A 21,854-nucleotide genomic window follows, 5' to 3' on the forward strand; every position below is an offset into this window, starting at 1 on the left:
CCCTCGGTGTCAGTGCATCAGTGCACAGTGATGTTGGGCCTAATGGCCTCAGCACTGCATGTGCTCCCACTGGGGAGGCTACACATGCGCCCATAGTCCAAATCTGGTTCCTCAGGCTTCGCCTGGACCCGGCCGGGGACCGTCATCGCAGGGTTCCTCTGACAGGTCAGGCCCGGCAGGCGCTGGCCATATGGGCGGACCCCCGTTACCTCTCAAGAGGCACTCGGTTGGGCCCTGTCCTGCTCAGGATGGTGATTCGCACCGACGCCTCCCTCTGGGGATGGGGTGCGATTTGCGGGCATTTTTCGGCGAACGGCCGGTGGGAGGCTCAGGAGCTTCGCCACATAAACGTGCTAGAGCTGAAGGCGATTCGCCTGGCTCTGTTTCAGGACAAGCCCGCCATCAATGGTGCCGTGGGCCCATTGTTGGTTGGGAGCTCTCCGGGGGACCGCACTGCCGGACAAGTCCGCGTGCGGTCGGACTAGAAGGAGAACGTTGCCTCCGCAGTCCCCCCAGCCTGCGGAGGTAACACTTCCAGCGGCTCACACATGGACACCATGTGCTGATTCGCTCGGACCATACGGCGGCGATCGCCCACCTGAACAAACAGGGCGGTGTGCGGTCAAAGGCGCTGAACCAGTTAGTGGCGGGGATTCACCTGTGGGCGTATCCCCGTCTCCTGTCAGTCTCGGCGGTTTATCTGCTGGGACGGCTGAATTACGGCGCCGACCTGCTGTCTCGAGGCTATCCCCGTCATACGGAGTGGTGCCTCCACCCCCAGGTGGTGGAACAAATTTGGGCCAGGTTTGGTCGTGCCCACGTCGATCTCTTCGCATCGTGGCGCGCAACGCACTGCCCATTGTGGTTCTCGATCCAGGAGGACAGCCCCCCGTTGGGACACGACGCACTAGCGAACGTGTGGCCACGGGAGGGGCTCTATGCGTTTCCACCAATCCCCCTGATCCGTCAGGTGTTGGACAGGGTGAAGGAACAACGCCTCCGGCTTGTTCTAGTGGCCCCGTTCTGGCCTAGGCAGACATGGTTTGCGGTCCTGCTCCTGAACGGGACCAGTTGCTAGCCCAGGGCTTGCCCGATAATGTGGTATGCACTATTCAGAGTGCTAGGGCTGCTTCGACCCGCACTCAGTACACGTACAAGTGGCGGGTCTTTTCGCGTTGGTGCACAAGTAAGGGTGTGGATCCAGTGAACTGCAGTGTGCGACCAGTTCTCTGTTTCCTTCAGAGCCTGCTTGACGCGGGTCAGTCCCTGCAGTCGCTTAAGGTGTACGTAGCCACGATTTCTGCTTGCCACATGGGAATTGAAGGGAGCCCCGTGGGGGCGTGCCCTTGGTCTTGCGCTTCATGACGGGGGCGCGTAAACGGCGGCCGCCGTCGCGGGCGTTTTTCCCAAATGGGACCTGGTTACGGTGCTGGACGGGCTAACGGGTCATCCGTTTGAGCCCTTGGACTCCGCCGATTTAAAGGTTCTGTCCTTAAATACCGCGCTGCTGCTGGCCTTGTCGTCAGGAAAGAGAGTTGGTGACCTGATTGCCCTCTCGGTGCAGCAGGCCTGTATGGTTTTTGGGGATGATGGGCGCAGGGTTACGTTGCGACCTAACCCGGCTTACCAACCCAAGAGTATTAATGCCGGCTATAGGTCTATGGTCATAGACTTATCAGCATTCTGTCCCCCGCCGCTCAGTTCGAGTGAGGAGAGACGCTTGCACATGCTGTGCCCACTGCCCTGTAAGGGCGCTCTCGGCCTATGTGGCCAGGACGCGTTCATCACGCACTACAGACCAGTTGTTGGTCTGCTTTGGGCAGAAGGCCCAGGGTGGGCCCCTTTCCAAGGATCGCTTATCACACTAGATCAGGGGTGGCCAAACTTTTTTGGTTGTGGGCCGCATACAGAAAAATATAAGGAGTCGCGGGCCAAACAATATTAAGCGCGGCAGTTTTCGCGGCAAAAAGAATTGGACCAGAAAACCCAGAATTTTTTTCTTTTCCTGTGCCAACAGGTTAAGACAGAGATAATTTAATATAACATTAGTATTAAACATTAATTCTTTTTTTTTTTTTTTTTAAATAAATAGACAATGTCAGGGTGCCCAAGTATAACCCATTTTCAATGGTTTTAAATTGAAAAAACGAAATGGGGGGAATCCGTTGTTTGTTTTTCAGTTTATTTTTCTTAATGTTTTTGTTTTCCCGATTTTTCCCCCGTTTTCGTTTTCGTTTTCGTTTTAAACTTTGAAACAGAAAAACGGAAAAACTTTTTTAGAAAAAAAACAAAAAACAAAAACATTTTTTTTTTCTAAATTCATGGCGGGCCACTTAAAAACGGGCAGCGGGCCGCAGTTGGCCCGCGGGCCGTAGTTTGGCCAACCTTGCACTAGATAGTGGAGGCGATCGCGTTGGCATACTCTGCCATGGGTAAGATACCCCCGGAGGGTATCAAGGCGCATTCTACGCGAGGTGTTGCGACATCCTCTGCGTTGTTGCGTGGTGTTTCGGTGGAGGACATGTGTGCCGCGGCCTCATGGTCCTCTCATCACACCTTTGTCAGGTACTACAGTCTCGACGTGTCCGGTTCGCGCACGCGGTGCTGTCGGTGGCAAGGAAGTAGTATCGTTGCCACTCTATGTCAGACGGTCAGGCATGAACGTTGCCATACGGCCGTGGTTCACCGACGCCTTTCGGGTCGCCCTGTAGGGTGCTCCCGGCAGCAAGGGCGGTTGAATTTGGCACTAGAGTGAGAGCTTGAGTTCGAAACGAAGTAAAACGTTAGGGTTGTACTACAACCCAGGTTTTACGAGTGAGAACGAGAGCTCTCACTACCCAGCCTTGCTGCGTCGATGCGTCGTTGATTGCGTCGGATCTCAGCTGGCTGGAAGAATGAGTGACGTTTCCTGGGATGACGGGACGTGACGTAGTCACGTGGATCCACGTCAGCCCCAGGGGACACCACGCCACCTACGGGTGGGTGGACGGTTTTAATGTAAAGTAATTTTGTGGAGCAAAATGACAATCTTCCATTGGCTGCGTAAGCAGCGAACTAGGCACTAGAGTGAGAGCTCTCGTTCTCACTCGTAAAACCTGGGTTGTAGTACAACCCTAACGTTTTATTGTATTTCCCCTACAATCTTAACAGTTGCTGCCTTCCGGAAGACTAATAATACAGTAACCAAAATTAGGGATAGGGATATTCATCAATTATCGAAAGTCGATAATTGATCGTTAAGGATTGGAATCGATCCTGTGGCATTTGGATCGATTTTTATTTTTATTTATTTTATTTTTATTTATTTTTTTGACTAGGTTTGGGTGGAATTCGTTCCTCCTCGCCCCACTCCATTGCACAGCCGACTAACGTGAGGTGGAGCTTCATATAGTCTCTAGTTTTCTGGCTGGGCACGGGCCTTTGTGCCAACAAAACTGTTTTAAACATGGGAAATTCACACCGGGGACAGCAGTGTTGGAGAGGAGACACAGTGAAATAAAGAGTTCATTGAGGAGAACACGTTGTCTTTCGTATTTTCTGCCATAGGCATTCATTTTGTAAAAAAAAAAAAATTAGAAAAATTTTCTAAGTATTAATATGATCGATAATCGATAATTGATTGTTAATTTTCACCGATTATCGATTTTGGAAAATTTTCTAAATGAACATCCCTAATTAGGGATGCACGATTATGGATTTTTACAGCCGATAGTATACGCTAACCGATAAATATTCTCCTGGCCGATAACCGATACGATAAACCGATTTCACATGTTTGTCTTTAAAGGCACTGTGTGTGATTTTTTTGTCCACTAGATGTCGCCATTTCAAACCATAACAAAACTTGTTTACCCAAACAATCTCGATCCCACCCACCAGCGCACAGCACTTCCTGGTTCCCCCACCTCCCTCCCTCCCTCCCTCCCAAGCAACGGAGATATAAACAACTATTTTGTGCATAGCCTACCTACTGCAGACGTAAGTACATAAAACAAGCACGAATGCATCTCGGCTATGTATTTGGCTTGAGTAATGACAAATTTCACATGATAGTCATAAACCTTTAGGATATTGACAATAGTCCGCTTGGTAAGACTTATTTGTATAATCTGCTAACCGATCAAAATCCATGTAATGGTTACATGGATTTTGAAAAGGTTACATTGTAACCTAACCTTTTGCATAGCCTGCCCTATTGCTAAGTACAGTTAGGCAAAACGTTGTCTAAAACCAGGTTGACATAGCTAAATTAGGATGATTTCAATTCAATGTTGGGGACATCGCTAGCTAACCACAGCTGTCTGTCAACAGTGAGTAGCTTAGCCTGTGTTTTTGTTCGTCTGCTAATACCAAGACATGGCCAAAATGTATTCATAGTGCAACGCTAGTATTTTCTCATTGTTAGAGTTGTTCAAACTAATTTCAAACGCTTGAATCACTGCTGTATTTTATAGGCAGGCAAACCAAGCTGTATGCCTGAAGCCCAGGCTAGCACCAGTGGGACAAAGAGGAGACAGGGTCGCAGAGAGGAAGGTCGGCTGTAGGACGATAGCAGATCTTGTCGACATCCTGAAGAACCGCATAGCTGATGGAACTGGTCACGTCATCCTGGTGTAGCCCATATTTTAGTTTTGCAAATAAAGTATTTTTTCTGATAAACGAAGTTGTGAAATCAATGTACTGAGAAACATCACATACACTGTCTATTATATAAAGTAGGCTATATATACACAGAAACACAAATACTGGTAGGCACTAGGCTACTGTAGCTAGACACACTCAGCTTTAGGCAAATCTAATGTTACAATGGAGAATAGTGGCCAAGAGACATGGATGAAGTCATATCAACTTTATTGGTGTACAGAAGATTGCAGACAGCAAACATCTAAACATCAAAGATGATAGAACATGTATTATACAGGTTTGCTATAAAAGCACAATTTCTCCATCTCAAATATCATAATGGTGGGTCCACTTGTTTTCTATCTTGTCATCTTCTGGATGACTGGATGACTGGCACCTTGAAAATCAGACAAATGGAAACGTGTTTAGTATTAATTTGAATCATCTATTTTGTAGCTGGTAGATATCAAGGCAGGGTTCCTCCACATTGTCATGAATTAGATACTTTTACCAAACCTTGATTTGTTTGGACGGTGTTACAGCTATTTTCTAATGTAACGTTGCTTAGTGAGATAACAACAAACTGCTAACATTAGCGAAGCTAGCTTTTCTCCATGGCCTTTCTAAGTGTTTACACATTACTATACCGTTCTGCGTCATAGTGACAGCAACTGGACGTAATTATAAACAGAAAATGCATGCGAAATTTGTAATGGGAAGTAACGTTATGTCATTCATGTCAGCTTGTCACCAGAATGTCTGTGTATAAGTTATACACGGACGACAAGCTAATCAAATCCTGCAGGATTTGATTAGCTTGTCGTTCGTACACACTACACTAGCAGTGTAAAGTCATTTGAATAGCCGTGAAAAGCAACAGTTAGCCAAGTGATTACAACATTCACAGAACAAATTCACAATATCGATAACAACTTGTACATTTCGCTATCATGCGTAACGTTACTGAAATGGGACATGCAAACGCGATAACGTTACTTACCACTGTGTACAGGAGAACACGGCAGCTCCGAGTCACTTTGCAGGCCAGATATAGCTGCTCGTAGGGCTCTCCATCTAGTGAAAGCCAGACCGGCAAGGTTGACTCTGGTCTGAGATATTTCTTTTCGGCGGCGATTTGGCTAAAGTATGAAACCGCATAAGGTGGATCACGGAATGTAAAAGTCAGGAATGCCCGCATCAGGGTTCCGCCATCTTGGTCTACAAAATTCTGTTTTGGGCTGTGGGCTGGGAGGGGCTCACTAGGTCGGCTTCTCGGGGGAGGGGTTTCTATGTAAACTGATTCGGGATGTTAGAGGGGAAGGACAGAGGGCCATCACAACACAGGGAGGGGGCGTGGCTTAGTTGTAAACACAGAAATAAATCACTATACCTCCTCTATATATACAAGTTATTGGTTTGGGGATATTTAATAGTGCAGAATCTTACACACAGTGCCTTTAAAAAAATAAGTTCTTAACCTGTAGCCTATTTTATGCACACCTGGGAGAAAAAAAAAGAAAGGAAGAAAGGGCAGATGTAGTGAGCAAAGATGATTTAATATTCCATAGCTCTGACCTAACCAAATCTAACTGACATCACTATTGTGAACACAAAACAAACAACACTTCTGATATAATATAATTGTTTTAGTAAAGTGTATCACTCAATATTCAATACAAAAAATAAAGGCTTTTATAGAAGCGAAAGCCTATAACTGCTTAGTCTGCAGATAAAACACAAAAGGCATAGTAATTTAGACTAACTAAATGGGCCGTCTGAATTTTGCATTGAGGTCAGTTCTATTGAGTGATGGGGCAGGCATGGAAAGCCTCACTATAAGCCATCATGTGTTGTTTCACTTTTTAGTGAAAAATGCTCCCTCTAGATTAAAGAAAGGACACTGTGATGTTGACTGGTGTTTTTTATGTAAATGTACGCATTTGTTTTCCTTATTATTGGTCTCAGTCAGATCATGACTGCCAAGCAGCTAGCTACGTTAGCTTCATATTAGCTTAGGCCTACATGTAACGTCAGCGGGTTGCTTTTGGAGTTAAGACACAAACCCTGGACGTTTCTTTTCAGGTAAAGCATGAGGTTCTCTATGGTTTACGCCAGCTCTGGGAGTATGAAGTGCTTTAAATGCGGGGATGTTTTGTCACAACGAGTTGAGGACCGCTGCCTGTTGAACTATGTACAGGGGCGGCTTTAGCTCAGGAGGTAGAGCGGGTCGGCCAATGACGCAAGGGTTGGCGGTTCGATCCCCGCTCCCTCCCAGCTGCTGTCGTTGTGTCCTTGGGCAAGACACTCAACCCTCGTTGCTCCCGATGGTGTGTAGGCACCCTGCGTGGTAGCCTGCCGCCATTGGTGTATGAATGGGTGAATGTAAACTATCTACTGATTGTAAAGCGCTTTGGATAAAAGCGCTATATAAATGCAGGCCATTTACCATTTACCATGTACGCTAGGCCACGGCCAGCTAACGTTAACGTCATTGACTGTGTGTTAACGCTAAACAAATCCGCTGCCTCCTCCCCACGTTTGGTTTAACATAACACCAGCTCAGACTTTCCCCTAATCTCAGAAACCTTGCGGGACATGTATTGCAACATTTATGTTGGGCTGGTGTCCATGGCTGGGCTACAGACTGGCTACTACTGGGAGACATGCAGCTGCCTGTGTTTGGTGCTTCCGCTAAATAGTCAGTGCGGAAACGAAGCTAGAGAGACAGGTTCCTCTCCTTCCAGCGCTGTCTGCGCCGCACGGGAGTTTAACCTGACGGACTGTTGTGAAACAAAACACTCGGTGTAGCGGAGCCTCTGCGGTTATATAACCGTGACGTTTTAAATCACGGTTAATAGTCAAACCGGTTGACCCCTGCATCCCTAGTAGTACAGTAGTGTAGCAAGAGCTAGCATAGACTGTAGCAACAGCTGAGCAAGAACGCTAGCAAGTAACCAGTCGTCCAGAGCTAGATCCATGGTCCAGAGCAGCAGCAGCATAGCATACAGCAGCATAAGCGGACAACAAGATGGCGGTAACATTTTTCGGAGAGCAATTCAGACACTCCCCCGACTCACGCCCCTTCGCCGCTCCAGATTTGAACAGATATCCCACAATGCTCCAGGAAAATCCATTCATCCAATCAAACATTACCAGTTAGCGCGAGCTTCAAGGCTTCATTTTGCCGTCACGCTCATTATGTCCATGTATTTACAGTCAATGGTAACGACCACCAACACTGCTTACCATGTGTACCAAGGTATTAAAACAATGTGAACGGCGAGAGACTATACATTTTTGATCCCGTTTGAATTGTGCCATGGTCCACATGATGTGCCATGTGACATGTGCCATGGTCCACATACAGATGTTGTCAATTTAAAAGACTAGGTTATCAGAGAACTGCAGGAGGACCCTCCTTCATCTCCCTGTGATACCAGGAGGGGTGTCTGGACCGGCAGTCCAGCAGGCGCTGGAGCACAGCGTCCACGTGGCAGACTTCAGGTGACACTTTGCCAATCTGAGTAGGGGCTCCACCCTTCATGGGCAGGCCTCCCTCTAAAAATTAGCCACCTTCCTGGGGGACCTTGGATCAGCGGACACAGCAAGGTGGGGTTTACTCCATGTACCTTCTAGTCCCCAGAAAAGGTGACGGGATGAGGCCCATACTGGATGGGGGGGCGCTAAACCAGTTTGTGAAGGTGTTACCATTCCGCATGTTGGGTACCATGGACGTCCTGAGGGCGATCGGGCAGGACGCCTGGTTCACCTCGATCAACCTTGAAATGCACATATTTTCAGTTAGGCTGGACCCATACTGGCGGTGGCATCAACGGTGGTCCCGCTGGGCCTCCTGCACGGCCTGTGCCTGGACCCCTGCCGGCAGAGTCACAGGATGGTTCCTGTGTCCAGACGGTGCTCCCTCAGCCACAGTCAATGGAGGAGCTGGCAATATCTGCTCGAGAGTGCCCCCTTAGGGGCAATCACCTCTTGGAGAGAAAGGTGACCATGGAGGATGGTGGTTTGGCGCCACATGGTGGCGAGGGGGCTCTGGAGTGCACAATGGTGACAGGAGCACATAAATGTACTCAAACTCTGCGCCATTTTCCTGGCTCTCACACAGGGCTTTGGGGTATCCCTTTGGGGCAAATGTGTCCTTGTTAGGTGAGACAGCACCTCAGCAGTCTGCTACGTAAGTCACCAGGGTTGTCAACCTCTTCGCATCAGAGGCCTCCACTCATTGCCGTCTGTGGTTCACAGGGCCGCTGGGGCAACATGTGCTGGCCGATGCTATGCAGGGTCCAGAGGGACGGCCACAGCATGCTGCTGTACTGGCCCAGAGCACTCTGGGTTCCTGTGCTACTCAGACTCCTCAATAGGGAGCTCTGGGCTTTGCCAAGGAGGCAAGACCTACTATCGCAGTTATGTATCCATGACCAGAGCGCATGAAGCTGTATGTATGACTCAGCGGTGGTGCGGATCGTCCTGAATGCCAGGTCGTCCTTCACCAGACAGGCATATGCCAATGAATGGAAACTCTTAAGCGAGTGGTGTGAAGCCTGGAACACAGATCCTAACTGGTAGTCTTTGCCCAATGGCAATGTTGTTTCTATAGTCCCTACTGGATGCTGGCTGAGCAGCCGCCACCATTAGGGTTTATGTAGCCGTGATATCGGCTCAGCATGTTGGGGAAGGTCACTGAACCTTTGCTGCGCTGAACATCGTGGACCATTTCCTGAGGGGGGCTCTGTGGGAACAGCAGGTAAAGAGATTCCCTTCATCGGACTTGCTGCTGAGGTGCTTGAGGGCTTCTGCCAGCCCCTGTTCACGGCTCTTGGACAGGTGGATCTGAAATGGCTGTCAGTTAACACTGCGCTGTTGTTGACCCTCGTCTCAGCACACAGGCCTGGTCTGTATGCGCTGGAGAGCCGATGGGTCAGGAGTGGTCCTCTGGCCCAAACCCTCCTTTTTATCCAAGATGCTGTGCCCTGCTTTTGCCAATCAGGGCATTGAGCTAGCGGCATACACCCCGGCCAGGGGTCCAAACTCATCCACCCTTGCAGCCTCGTGGGCTCAAAAGTCGCTCATCCAGATCGTGACTCTTCTCGTCCCTGCGGCCACAATGGTGGAACGAGCTCCCCCCTTCGGGAAGGATGGCCGAATCACTGCCCATCTTTCGGCGATGACTAAAAACACCTTTTCAGGCTCATGGGCGGAGTTTATGGGGGTCCAGGGAGGCCAGAACCCAGTAAAAAGAAAATGTCATGTCATGTCATTGTCAATGTCTGGCTGAATATGATAAAAAAAATTATATCCACTTTGACAAGCATCACAGGTATCTCTTTGCTAAAGCTGTGACAGGGGGCCACTGACAGGCCAAAACTCTATGGGCTCTATCTTTCCAACAGCGGTAATTTTGCATTAGCGCCCATTTTGCGCTGGAATAGCGCCGCGCAAAGCAGGGCCGGCGCCAGGATGAAATTACTTAGGGGTTATAACTGGGGAGGGGGCTGATATTTTTATATCGTAAAACATAGGTTACATACCTGCTATGCCTATTTCTGGAGTTTTTAACCATAATAACCTCTGAAAAGCACAATAACAACACAAGAAAGACTACTATTCAAAATCAAATAAAACATTTATTTCACAGCAGCAGATTAAGGCATTAATAGAGCTGAGCTTTGCATAACGTGAAATGCGGGATCTGTCTGGAGCACTCTGAACATATATGTCTATGAAAAGTCATAGAATAAACAATTGCTGCAAAAATCAACAAAAATATACAACAAAATAATAGCCAGTCAGTGCCAGGTTCATTAAATTAAAGAAATAAAGTGATCAGATGCGTTGTCTCCGTCTCTGCTCATGGCATGCTGTGTGCTTGGGTGCAGCTGATTTCTCTGTGTGTGTGTGTGTGTGTGTGTGTGTGTGTGTGTGTGTGTGTGTGTGTGTGTGTTTTAATCACGTCATGATCACTACAACATGCAGTGAGGTTCAAATTTAATAAATAGCTACATCTCTGGCACCAAAGCACAGGAAATAGCGCTTCACTGCCAATTCTGAAACAACAGAGCTATGTTTATAGGGGGTAGCCTACATCAACTTAAACTGATCAAATTTGATGAAGACTGCAGAAACAGCAGCCGAAACATGTCAGGTACAAACATTGCCTAAGTGGCCTTTATAGATTAACTATTCTAAAAAAAAAGAATAATAATAAAGTGAGGGGGCAGAAAATTGAACGGAGGGTGCAAAGCCCCCTGGTGCCCCCTCGTGGCGCCGGGCCCGGCGCAAAGCCCTAATTGTGGGCGTGTCGGCCCGCTGCGCTTCACGTCATCTCAGCGCAAACGTCCATAGGCGTGTTTATGCCCATAAAGGATTCACAAGGTGAGATCACTCCCCTTAAAAGCCACAGCGTCATCGCCATCACGTCACCAGCTTCTTTCTTGCTGAGAGCAAGCAGAGAAAGAGAGAGAGAAAAGAGAGAGGGTGAGAGAGAGAGAGACAGAGACAGAGCGAGAGAGAGAGGGCGGGGAGAGAGAGAACGAGAGAGGGAAGAGAGAGAAGGCCGCCGCGCAATTACGCAGTGATGTCCATACGTTCATATCGGCTATAACATAGGCCTACACATCTAAAAATATTTGTTTCTTTAATAGGGTAGGAATGTGTGAGATTTTACTTCTAGCCTATTTCAATAGCCTGTGTCAGAATTGTCCACTCTGGTTAAGCCGACTGCGGTCACGCCATCCGCGCTGTGGAGAAGCTGGTCTTGCATGCGTGCAATTGCAGGGAAAGAGGTTACTGTACTGGCCGGACACTACGGGTCGGTGCCCTGGGTGCTTTGGGCCGGCCAGGGTGGGCAGAGGCAGCTTGGCACAACATCTTCACAACTTTCTCAAAAGCAATCTACTGTTACCTCACACCACAAACCTGTATGGTCGGGAATTATGTAGCCTAATAAAACCATGACAAATGAATTCTCATTTTTAAATCAAGGTGTGTTTTTTCTGCAATGTAGGCTATAGTTGAAAATAGGGATGTTCATTTTGAAAATTTTCCAAAATCGATAATCAGTGAAAATTAACGATCAATTATCGATTATCGATCATATTAATACTTAGAAAAATTTCAATATACGGTATATATATATATATATATATATATATATATATATTTTTTTTTACAAAATGAATGCCTATGGCAGAAAATACGAAAGACAACGTGTTCTCCTCAATTAACTCTTTATTTCAATGTGTCTCCTCTCCAACACTGCTGTCCCCGGTGTGAATTTCCCATGTTTAAAACAGTTTTGTTGGCACAAAGGCCCGTGCCCAGCCAGAAAACTAGAGACTATATGAAGCTCCACCTCACGTTAGTCGGCTGTGCAATGGAGTGGGGCGAGGAGGAACGAATTCCAGCCAAACCCAGTCCAATTTTTTTTTTTTTTTTTTTTTTTTTAAATACCTAATTAAAAAATCGATCCAAATGCCACAGGATCGATTCCAATCCTTTAACGATCAATTATCGATTTTCAATAATTGATGAAAATCCCGAAAATCAACATGGCATTCCGAGGAGAGAAGAGTGTGTGCAGGCGCGAGGAGAGTGACATCCATGCCGTGCGTAAATGTATCCAAGCAAGGATTTCCTGCACTACACGGAGAATACTGTCTGCGCTCAGGCGCACGCCTGGCGTAGTGGGGTTGTTTGCGCTAAGACCAGCTATTTGCTGGTGTTAAAATTGAGAGCACCCAAGGCCCTTTTTCTAACACATTGCGCTGGAACGCCTATTTTGGAACGGGCAACGCCCAAACCTCTCTTTGCGCTCGGCACATACCGACGGTATCTTCCCCACAGCGCTAAATGACACTTGCGCAAGACACATGATAGGCTAGAGGCCCACTGACACGCCTGGGCCACGCCTACACCTGTTTCATCCCAGCGCAAAACTGGATGGTGGAGGCAGACGATAGCTTCCCAGCAAGCAAAATTACGTCATGGTAACGTTGTGATGACGTATTTCAGTGACGTCCAGGACATGGCCAAATCACATGCTGGTTTGGGGATGATTTAGATGTCTACGCGGGAACGTCAAGCTGACGTCGAAATATGACCATTACCATGAATGGGCATGTTCAGTTATTCTGCTATGTACACAGTGTATATTCAGCAGATTTATATGTAAAGCTATAATTATGTCCAGATTAACAATTTATGCTACATTTTCAAAAAATATAATAATGCTGTGAGTGGGATTCCGGCCGGCTTCTACCACTACACTATCTGTTCACTGAAAGATTCCGCTGTACATTGGAGTAATATAGCCTACCGTTTCAAAACATGGACCCCTTGTTCTTTTTATACCGGTATGGAGTCGGGACAGTTTTAATAAAAACGAAAGCTAATTTAATTCAAACCTTAATCTGGAACTTGTTTTTTATTTAAAACGTTGGCGTCAAGTCTTTGTGGATCGCACATCACAGTGTAACCGTCTACAATCTGTGTAAACAGAACCCCGAAACACATTAACGCACAATGCTACAGCATGCAACTCCCAACTCAAATGTATAGTTTACGCCTCGCAGTGTATTTTCTCTCTTTCAAAACAATCTGGCAACACGATATGCAAGTGAGACAATTGGATTCCCCCGCAATTCATCTCCTTGTAGTCCCACTTCCACGAATAAACAGTTTGTTAATCAGCGCAGATTGTCCAGTGTCCACATGCAAGTGCTGATCTCTCTGATTTTGGATAAAATAAAAAATAGCCCAGGCTGAGAAATACGTGATTGATTGCAACCATTTAGTTATCCTCATGGATATTTCAGTGGTGAGTGAAATTAGTTGGATAGTGATACAGTGATAATCTGGGCCAGATCTGACTCGTCATGATATGACTTGAGCTGGCCCTGATGGGGCTCTCTCGATTCGTCCCGGGCCCGTCCGTGCTTGCTGGGTTAAGACACTGGGAAGATAGCAATAAGAGGCGTGCAAACGCAGCGCAAACGATAGCGCCGTACGACGATAGGCCCTTGTCTTTCATACTCATATGTCATCTTCCCCACCCCCAAAAAAGCCTTCAAAACCCACCTTTTGTTGCTTTTGACCTATAATCTTTTTTCTCTCTCCCCCTTATCTATTTTAATAATTTCTCTCTTTATTAAAGTTGCTTTATCGTGTGTTTGTAAAGTGTCTTTGGGTCAAAAGCAACAGTGAAGCGCTATATAATCTAAATGTACATTACATGTAAATGTAGTGTACATCATTACATTACTAAACATACAATAATGAGTATTAATGTTTTGTAATTCTACTCATATTCTAATATTTCTTATATTTCCATTCTTATACTTAACAATAATTACAATAATTACTATTATTAAAGCAGCTACGAGCAAGATTTTCGATTGTTATTAAACAGTCTAAATTTAATATCGATGCATCACATCTTATCTCTAATAGTAGACGAGACCAACGCCGAGTAGTCTCGCTTGAACCCCGAGTGAATCGGCCAGTGTTTTTTTTTTTTTCCCCCCCATTTTTTATCCCATTTTTTATCCCCCATTAGTGCTCATTTTATCTCAATCCTGGTTGCTACTCTCTCCTCTGCCGATCTTGGGAGAGCCGAGACTGGCTCCATGCTTCCTCCGAGACATGGGCAGTCACAAGGCCGCTTCTTTTCACCTGCCAGAGGAAGCTTCACCGGTAGGACATAGCACGTGGGAGGTTCACGCTATTCCAACCAGTTCCCCTCCCTCTGAACAGGCGCCCTTAATGATCAGAGGAGGAACCACATTAGCAACCAGGATGTTGCATGTTTTTGTGAAGGGGGTTCCTATATGAAGGAAACCCCCGGGAGGCACGGGGAGAACATGCAAACTCCACACAGAAAGGCCATTTTGCCGACCCCACCCGGGCGGTGGGCACTCGAGGACATGCGGTGTGTGGACGGGCACGCATTCCTTCAGCGTTCACCTCGTCCCCAGGTGGGAATCGAACCCACGACCTTCGAGCTGTGAGGCGATAGTGCTAACCTCTGCACCACCGTACCTCCCGAATCGGCCAGTGTTGTCTTGACGATTAGTCTGTCTGCGGCCGGGGCAGATCAGGAAGTGAAATTAAACGGTTTGCGGCAGCCACTTCGGCCATAACCACAAAATAACAAAATTACTTCCAGACAAACTTTTAGAATATAACGAGAGATGTTCGCGAGAGTAGCAAGCCCCTGCATGGTGTTCTCTGTGTTTATGGTCTGTTGCTAGGCAGAGCGAAACGGTTGAAGGCAGGCAGCTGCTGTAAACCGTTTCGTTTAACTTCCGGGTTTATCCAGCCCGCCGGTAGACAGACACAGACTCTATAATCATCAAGAGAGCAATCTCCGATTCACACGGCTTTGGTCTCAGCTAAAATTATAGGTAAGATGTGATGCATCAATATTATAATTATACTGTTTAATAACAATCGAAAATCTTGCTCGTAGCTGCTTTAATACCACTAACAATAATAATAAAACAACAATAACAATAATTATTATTTTATTATTATTATTAGTTGTAGTAGTAGTAGTAGTAGCAGCTTATAATACTACTTTATTATTCAGAGACTAATTGTTGTAATTATTGTACAGTAATAATTCCTCTAAATCTGGTTTCAAACTGCAAAAAAAAACATTTCCCTGGCCAGCAAAGTCCCCCCCCCCCCCCTTCCTTGCAGCCCTGTCTGGTGGCCCCCCCAAGTATAAAAGTCAAACTCCGCCTATGTTCAGGCTCCACCTGCGCCCGTCTTGAATTAACATCTTTCTCTCTCTTCTAAAAAAAAATCCAACTAATGTGACTTATTCCTTCTCAAACTACTTTCTACAAGTGCTAGTCTATTCCTTCAAAAACTCATAGCTGTCATAGATTGTGTTGCATAGTTGCTTTCTCTACTGTTGACAGAATGTGATATTGTTTGTTGCTTTTATAAAAGTGTCTGCTGAATGACGTAATGTAATGTATGTAATGTGTCGGGCACGTTGCCTGAAGCAGCACAGCTGTGGCCAGTGAGGACTCTTCAGTATCTGGAGGTGACGGCGGGCTTCTGTCACTACAAAGGCTTCTGCCTGTTAGTTTGCTTGGGCGGGTCCAGGAAGGGCGCCGCCTTGTCGAAACAGGGGCTTTTCAAATGGATTGTGGAAGCCATCGCTCAGGCATACAGGTCCATGGACCTACCTGTTCCTTCTGATGTGAGGGCCGCAATATTTCTTCCCCCCAGGATGGCGAAAGCATGACCCACCCATGTCTGCCTCTGATTGGCCTAGGCTAGCGTCAAACGTTGTTCATCCAATCACATTCGCTTGGCTATCCTGCATCTCTTTCTACAGTCTGTGGTCAGACAGATTCACTTGTTAGCATGCATGAAAGACGGCAGTGTTTATATATTTTTTTATAGTCTGGTCTGTGGTTAATAACGCTGTCGCTACTCTGACAGTGCACATATATGTAGCCTATAGCCTATATAGACATATATATATTTTTTATGATATAAGATTCATGAGAATCGATCAAGGGTGATATAGTGATAAAACAAAATAGGCTCAATAAGCAAAGTGAACTTTAATTCAGCTTATTGGCTCAAGAGTAACATTTGAATTGAATAAATAATTAGAGGAAACAAAGTTTAGAGTGACAACAAAAATAACGGGCCCCGTGAGTTAAATTGCCAGGAATCCCTTGTCGCCAAAACATCAGAGGCCCTATCTTCCCAAATGTGCTAATTTAGCGCTTGCGCCCATTTAACGCCGTGCGCAATGCAAATTAGGGGCGGACACAAGCGCATGCCTGTGATAATTGTACTGGGCATTGGCTGCCACAAGCCAAAGCAGGCGTTTCAGCGCTAAAATGTGGTGATAGATGGCATTATGCTATCGTCAGCAGCGCGCAATTACTTTGCACTAAGCTTTGAAAAGGACCTCTTATGCGCAAATACCTCTCTGCGCTGGGTCGCGCACCATAATCTCCGTGCAGCGCAGCGCAGTGCAAAAAATAATTCCTTTTGGATATGTCATTACGCACAGCCTTGACATGCCAGGACATCAAATGATGCTGCTAAAATTGGGTATTGGCAGATAATTCAGTGAGGCAATCAACTATAACTCACTGAGAAACTTTTATCACATCGCAAAGAGGGAAATTAATTGAGAAAACTTGTTGGACAATGGACATAGGCTATTTACCTTCATAACCACCCGGAGGGTCGTTGGCACCACAGACGATCTGTCATAAGCTCTCTCTGTCCTCGCATGAGTGAGTACACTCTATTACGCATGGAGAGAATTACAGCATATTGCACGCCTCGCGCAAACAGCCATTGCGAGACGGGAATCTGATTGGTTTTGATTGACGTAATGCCCAGCCTTGCCTGGCCACGCCTGTGAATAGTTCTGGTAGTTAAGACCGCCCAAATCCCATTTGCGCAGGCATTTTGGGGCACAGATGATTTTGGCACGGCTCTAATTTGCGCTTGCGACACGTGCCGTGAACCTTTCCGCATCCCGGCCGAGAATTGCATCCCCAACATATTTCGGGGCTGTTTTAACTTAGAAATCAGGGAGGTCACGTCTAACAGTCAATTATATCACTTTTAAACAGTTAAATTTCTGTATAAATCATTACAAGTACGCTCCCGTGAGGTGGGGATGCTGTTTTTTTGCTGCTGGGCGGGGGAGCAAAACTCGGCAGAACACTGGCAGATGGCGCAAGGCGGAATGCTATCTTCCCTGCTATAAGGCACGCGCAAACAGGTGCGCAAGCGCTATAAGGGGATAGCGCCTGTCGGAAGATAGGGCCCCAGAGTCCTAACATTGGTAGCCCAGTAATAATGCCTAAACACTGGTAAGCCCCCCCAAGTTCCCCCCCTAGGGCACAGCGGACAGGCCCCCCGACCCACCAGAGGAGGTACTAGTGCAGTGACCAGGACCAGGACAGAGAAAGAAAACCTATTCAGGATGAACTCTGTCTGATCAGGATGAATAATGGATGACAAATGTTTATTTAGCTGGGTAGCCAGCGTTTTAGTGATTACCTTTCTGTCAAAATTCTGGAGCGCTAGAGGTCTGTAGCTGGCCGGATCAGCTTCATCCTTCCCCTTTTTTTAAATGAGTGAGATGTTAGCTTCATAATGTTTTAGGCAAGACTTTGTCCTTCACAGAGTTAGATGCCTTTCTGAGGAGGAGTGGAGACCTTTTGTTTATCATTTAAAGTCCCTGGAAACCAAAACCCACAAAAACCTTCTAACTATTCAATTTAGGGTCTTATGTGAGTAATTGTGTGCCTCAGAAAGTAGGAGACATTAGTTTCAACCCAAACCCCCAAAATCGCCACTTTTCTACAAGGTCTGGATTTCCACTTCCTCATTGAAGAGAGCGGTGCGCGCGGTGCTAAAATGAATGATCTTATCACGTCATACGATTTAATCAAATCACACGCACGCACGCGCACACACACACACACACAGTAGCGCTGTGCACTCGCAGCGGCAGTCTCTCTTCCTCTCTGTCAGTATGCGCTGAGCAACGAGCGAACACACACACACACACACTCCATCTCTCTTTCCTTCTCTCTCTCTCTCCGTTTCCCTCCCTCTCTCTCTCGCTCTCTCTCTCTCTCGGAGGAGACCTGCAGTCCTGCACGCACACACACGGGACACGCCCACACAGTCCGCGGGAGAAAATACACTCTAAAATCGAATTGATTCTCATGACTTTTGTCATGACTGTCAAACCTAAATTTATATACTTTGCGACATTCATCATCGTTCAAATTTGGCTGGTGGCTTATTAACATAGGTTCCTGTGATGTGATGAACTCAAAATGCTAAATAATAAAAAAAAAAAATCTGGTTTCCAGGGACTTTAACTCATTGAGTGCCAATGACGACAATCGTCGTCAATTGCTTTAGTAACGTAGAGTGCCAATGACGACGATTGTCGTCAATTGCCTTTTTTGACGGTGGGACGTGGATCAAAGCCTAATATATATATATATTTGGGGCATGTTGAATGTGTATAACCTATTTTACAGAACCCTTAGGTGGCGACAGTGCTCTCCAGATTACAGAAAGGCGAGGAAAAAACAGAGAAGAAGTCGTTGGGGAAACGGAAATCGCATCGCATCCGTATGCATCGATATGCATGAAGCATAACGTTAGCTGTGCCTGCAGCAGCCAATCTTCTGCCACAATTGAGCTCCTCCGTGTCCGCTGCGACAGCCCATCCGCATGATCAGCCGTGGAGTTGTTATTATTCTCAACTGGAAGCATGGGAGCCGGTGACAAACACACGCGGAACGCTGTAAAAAAGCTGGATGTAGCGCACCCTTCACTGTGCACAGCAAACGCAGCAGAAAGCCACCAGAGACACTCCCACGGAGGAGGGGTTTGCAGTTGGGGGGGCACACAGAGCAGCACACAACACTGACCCAGACAGACCCAGACAGCAGGACAGGATTGGCAAACGCAAGCCAGAATATCCGATGCCCACCAGCAGCAAATCAAGACCAGCAAGAAGCTGCAACCAGCAGCGCACGCAGGGGCCAGCGCTGCTGGTTGCAGCTAAAAAATATTATTCTGCCAAACAAAATTCCCTGGCCTTCACTGTTTTATTGAAGGAAATTATTTTTGAGGTGTGACTACATCAGAAAATATTAGCTTCAGAGTCAGTGATGTGCTTGAAATGTTTAATTTCACAAAAGGCTCATTATCTCAGCTTCTAGAAAAAAACGGCTGTTTTTGGTTAAATCAAGCTATCTTCTCCGGCTGATAACTAAAGAACGGAAAATGATATCAATAAACCTGTTTTTGCTGATGATAGAAGAGAGTCTCATCATTCTTTTTGCGTGTTCGGTGTTTACATAGTAATATCACACAATATTCTGTGGGCCTCGAGAAATCACTGAAAACGCTCTGAAACTCTGGCACTGGGAGCGTCCGTTCTCCAAAAGTGGCTGGCACTCAATGAGTTAACATATCTTATCTCTGTCTGGTTTGTTTTCAGCTTCACTCAGAGAGAAAATGCCTTCCACATCAGAGGAGCATCTCACCTGTCCTGTCTGCTGTGACATCTTTAAAGATCCTGTCATCCTGAAATGTAGCCACAGCTTCTGTAAAGCCTGTCTGCAAAGATGGTGGACAACGAAACGCGTGCGAGAGTGTCCAGTTTGTAGGGCTACATCTTCACAGAGAAAACCACCATGTAACTTGGTGTTGAAGAACATGTGTGAGGCCTTCTTACTGGAGAGAGATCAGAGAGCTTCAGCAGAGTCTGAGCCTCTCTGCAGTTTGCACTCTGAGAAACTCAAGCTCTTCTGTCTGGACCATCAGCAGTTTGTGTGTCATCGCTGTCTGGATTCAGAAACACACACCAACCACACAATCAGATCCATTGATGGAGCTGCACAGCATCACAAGAATAAACTCCAGGAATATCTGAAGACTTTAAAGGAGAAACTGAAGATGCTTAAAGAAGTTAAAGGAAACTGTGATCAAACAGCAGCACACATTAAGGTCCAGGCCCGACATACAGAGAAGCAGATTAAGGAGGAGTTTAAGAAGCTTCAGCAGTCCCTTCAAGGGTTTCTACAAGAGGAAGAGAAGGCCAGGATCAATGCACTGAGGGAGGAAGAGGAGCAGAAGAGTCAGACGATGAAGGAGAAGACTGAGGGTCTGAACAGAGAGATAGCAGCTCTTTCTGACACAGTCAAAGCCATAGAGAAGGAGCTGGGAGCTGACAATGTCTCTGTCCTGCAGAACTACAAGGCTACAGTGGAAAGAGTCCAGCGCCCCCTGCTGGAGGATCCACAGCTGGTCTCAGGAGCTCTGATAGACAAGGCCAAACATCTGGGCAACCTGAGCTTCACAGTCTGGGACAAGATGAAGGAGATGGTATCCTACACTCCTGTGATTCTGGACCCAAACACCGCCCATCCAGCATTCAATCTGTCCGAAGATCTGACCAGTGTGCGATGGGGAGAGACACAGCAGCTTCCTGACAATCCAGAGAGGTTTGACAGAGATATATCAGTCCTGGCCTCTGAGGGCTTTAACTCAGGAACTCACAGCTGGGATGTTGAGGTTGGAGACAGTCCATTATGGGGACTGGGTGTGTTAGCAGACTCTGTCCACAGGAAGAGAGGCCTATGGTCTGGATTATGGGGAATATGGTTCTATGATGGTAAATACAGAGCAATCTCCCCATCGGGTCCAAACACTGATCTCACCATGAATAAGCTCCAGAGGGTCCACGTGAGACTGGACTGGAACAGAGGAGAGCTGTCATTCTCAGATCGTGATACTAAAACACACATACACACCTTCACACACGCCTTCACTGACAGACTGTTTCCATTGTTCACCACTGGGGTTCATGGAACTCCTCTGAAGGTAATACCAGTGAAGGTCTCTGTGATAGAACAGCCCAGTTAGAGAGAGAGAGAGAGAGAGAGAGTGTGTGTGTGTGTGTGTGTGTGTGTGTGTGTGTGTGTGTGTGTGTGTGTGTGTGTGTGTGCATATGTGTGTGTCTGTGTGTGTGCGTATGTGTGTGTCTGTGTGTGTGTGCGTATGTGTGTGTGTGTGTGTATGTGTGTGTCTGTGTGTGTGTGTGTGCGTGCGTGCGTGCGTGTGCGTGTGTGTGTATCTCTCTGCGAGGACAAGCCATTGTCCACCATGACAGGAACCTTCTGCACAGTGAACTCACACCTAATTTTGATTTTAAGTTGTATCCGTTTGGCTGAGAACAAAAATCCAGTTTATTCGATCTAGTTTCATTTTGAAATAGATATATATTTGTGTGTGTGGGTGTGTACTTTGCCAATTCCCCCTGTTTTCCCAGTCGTTGGTCCACCCCCTCTGCCGATCTGGGGAGAGTTGCAAATGCTTCCTCTGATACATGTGCAGTTACAAGGACTTCTCACTGACACCCCGGAGTTTCACCAGCAGGACGTAGCGTGTGGGAGGATCACAGGGGACAGGCCCCCCGACCGACCAGTGCAGTGACCAGGACACATACCCTTTAGCCCGATTCCCAGACAATTAACCAAGCCGGAGGTAACACGGGGGCTCGAACCTGCGAGCCTCTGGTAGGTAGGCAGGGAATCTATTGCTGCACTCCCCGGACTACCTGTTTATTTTATTTTGTATTATTTTTATTATTATATATTTTTTTTGGGTTACCTGTTTATGATAAGTAGAAACAG

The 21,854-nt window shown here is 46.7% G+C and overlaps 1 protein-coding gene across 1 annotated transcript; it reads left to right on the top strand.

The window, feature by feature from the left end:
- Positions 1-19,674: 19,674 nt before the first annotated feature.
- Positions 19,675-21,084, top strand: LOC310777404 (nuclear factor 7, brain-like; the record flags this gene model as incomplete). Its single annotated transcript, XM_083637734.1, has 1 exon — positions 19,675-21,084. One exon carries the CDS (start codon positions 19,675-19,677, stop codon positions 21,082-21,084), a length of 1,410 nt encoding a protein of 469 aa, XP_083493860.1.
- Positions 21,085-21,854: the final 770 nt, after the last annotated feature.

Source organism: Poromitra crassiceps (assembly GCF_964638095.1).
Source record: "Poromitra crassiceps genome assembly, chromosome: 5".
NCBI lineage: Eukaryota > Metazoa > Chordata > Actinopteri > Beryciformes > Melamphaidae > Poromitra > Poromitra crassiceps.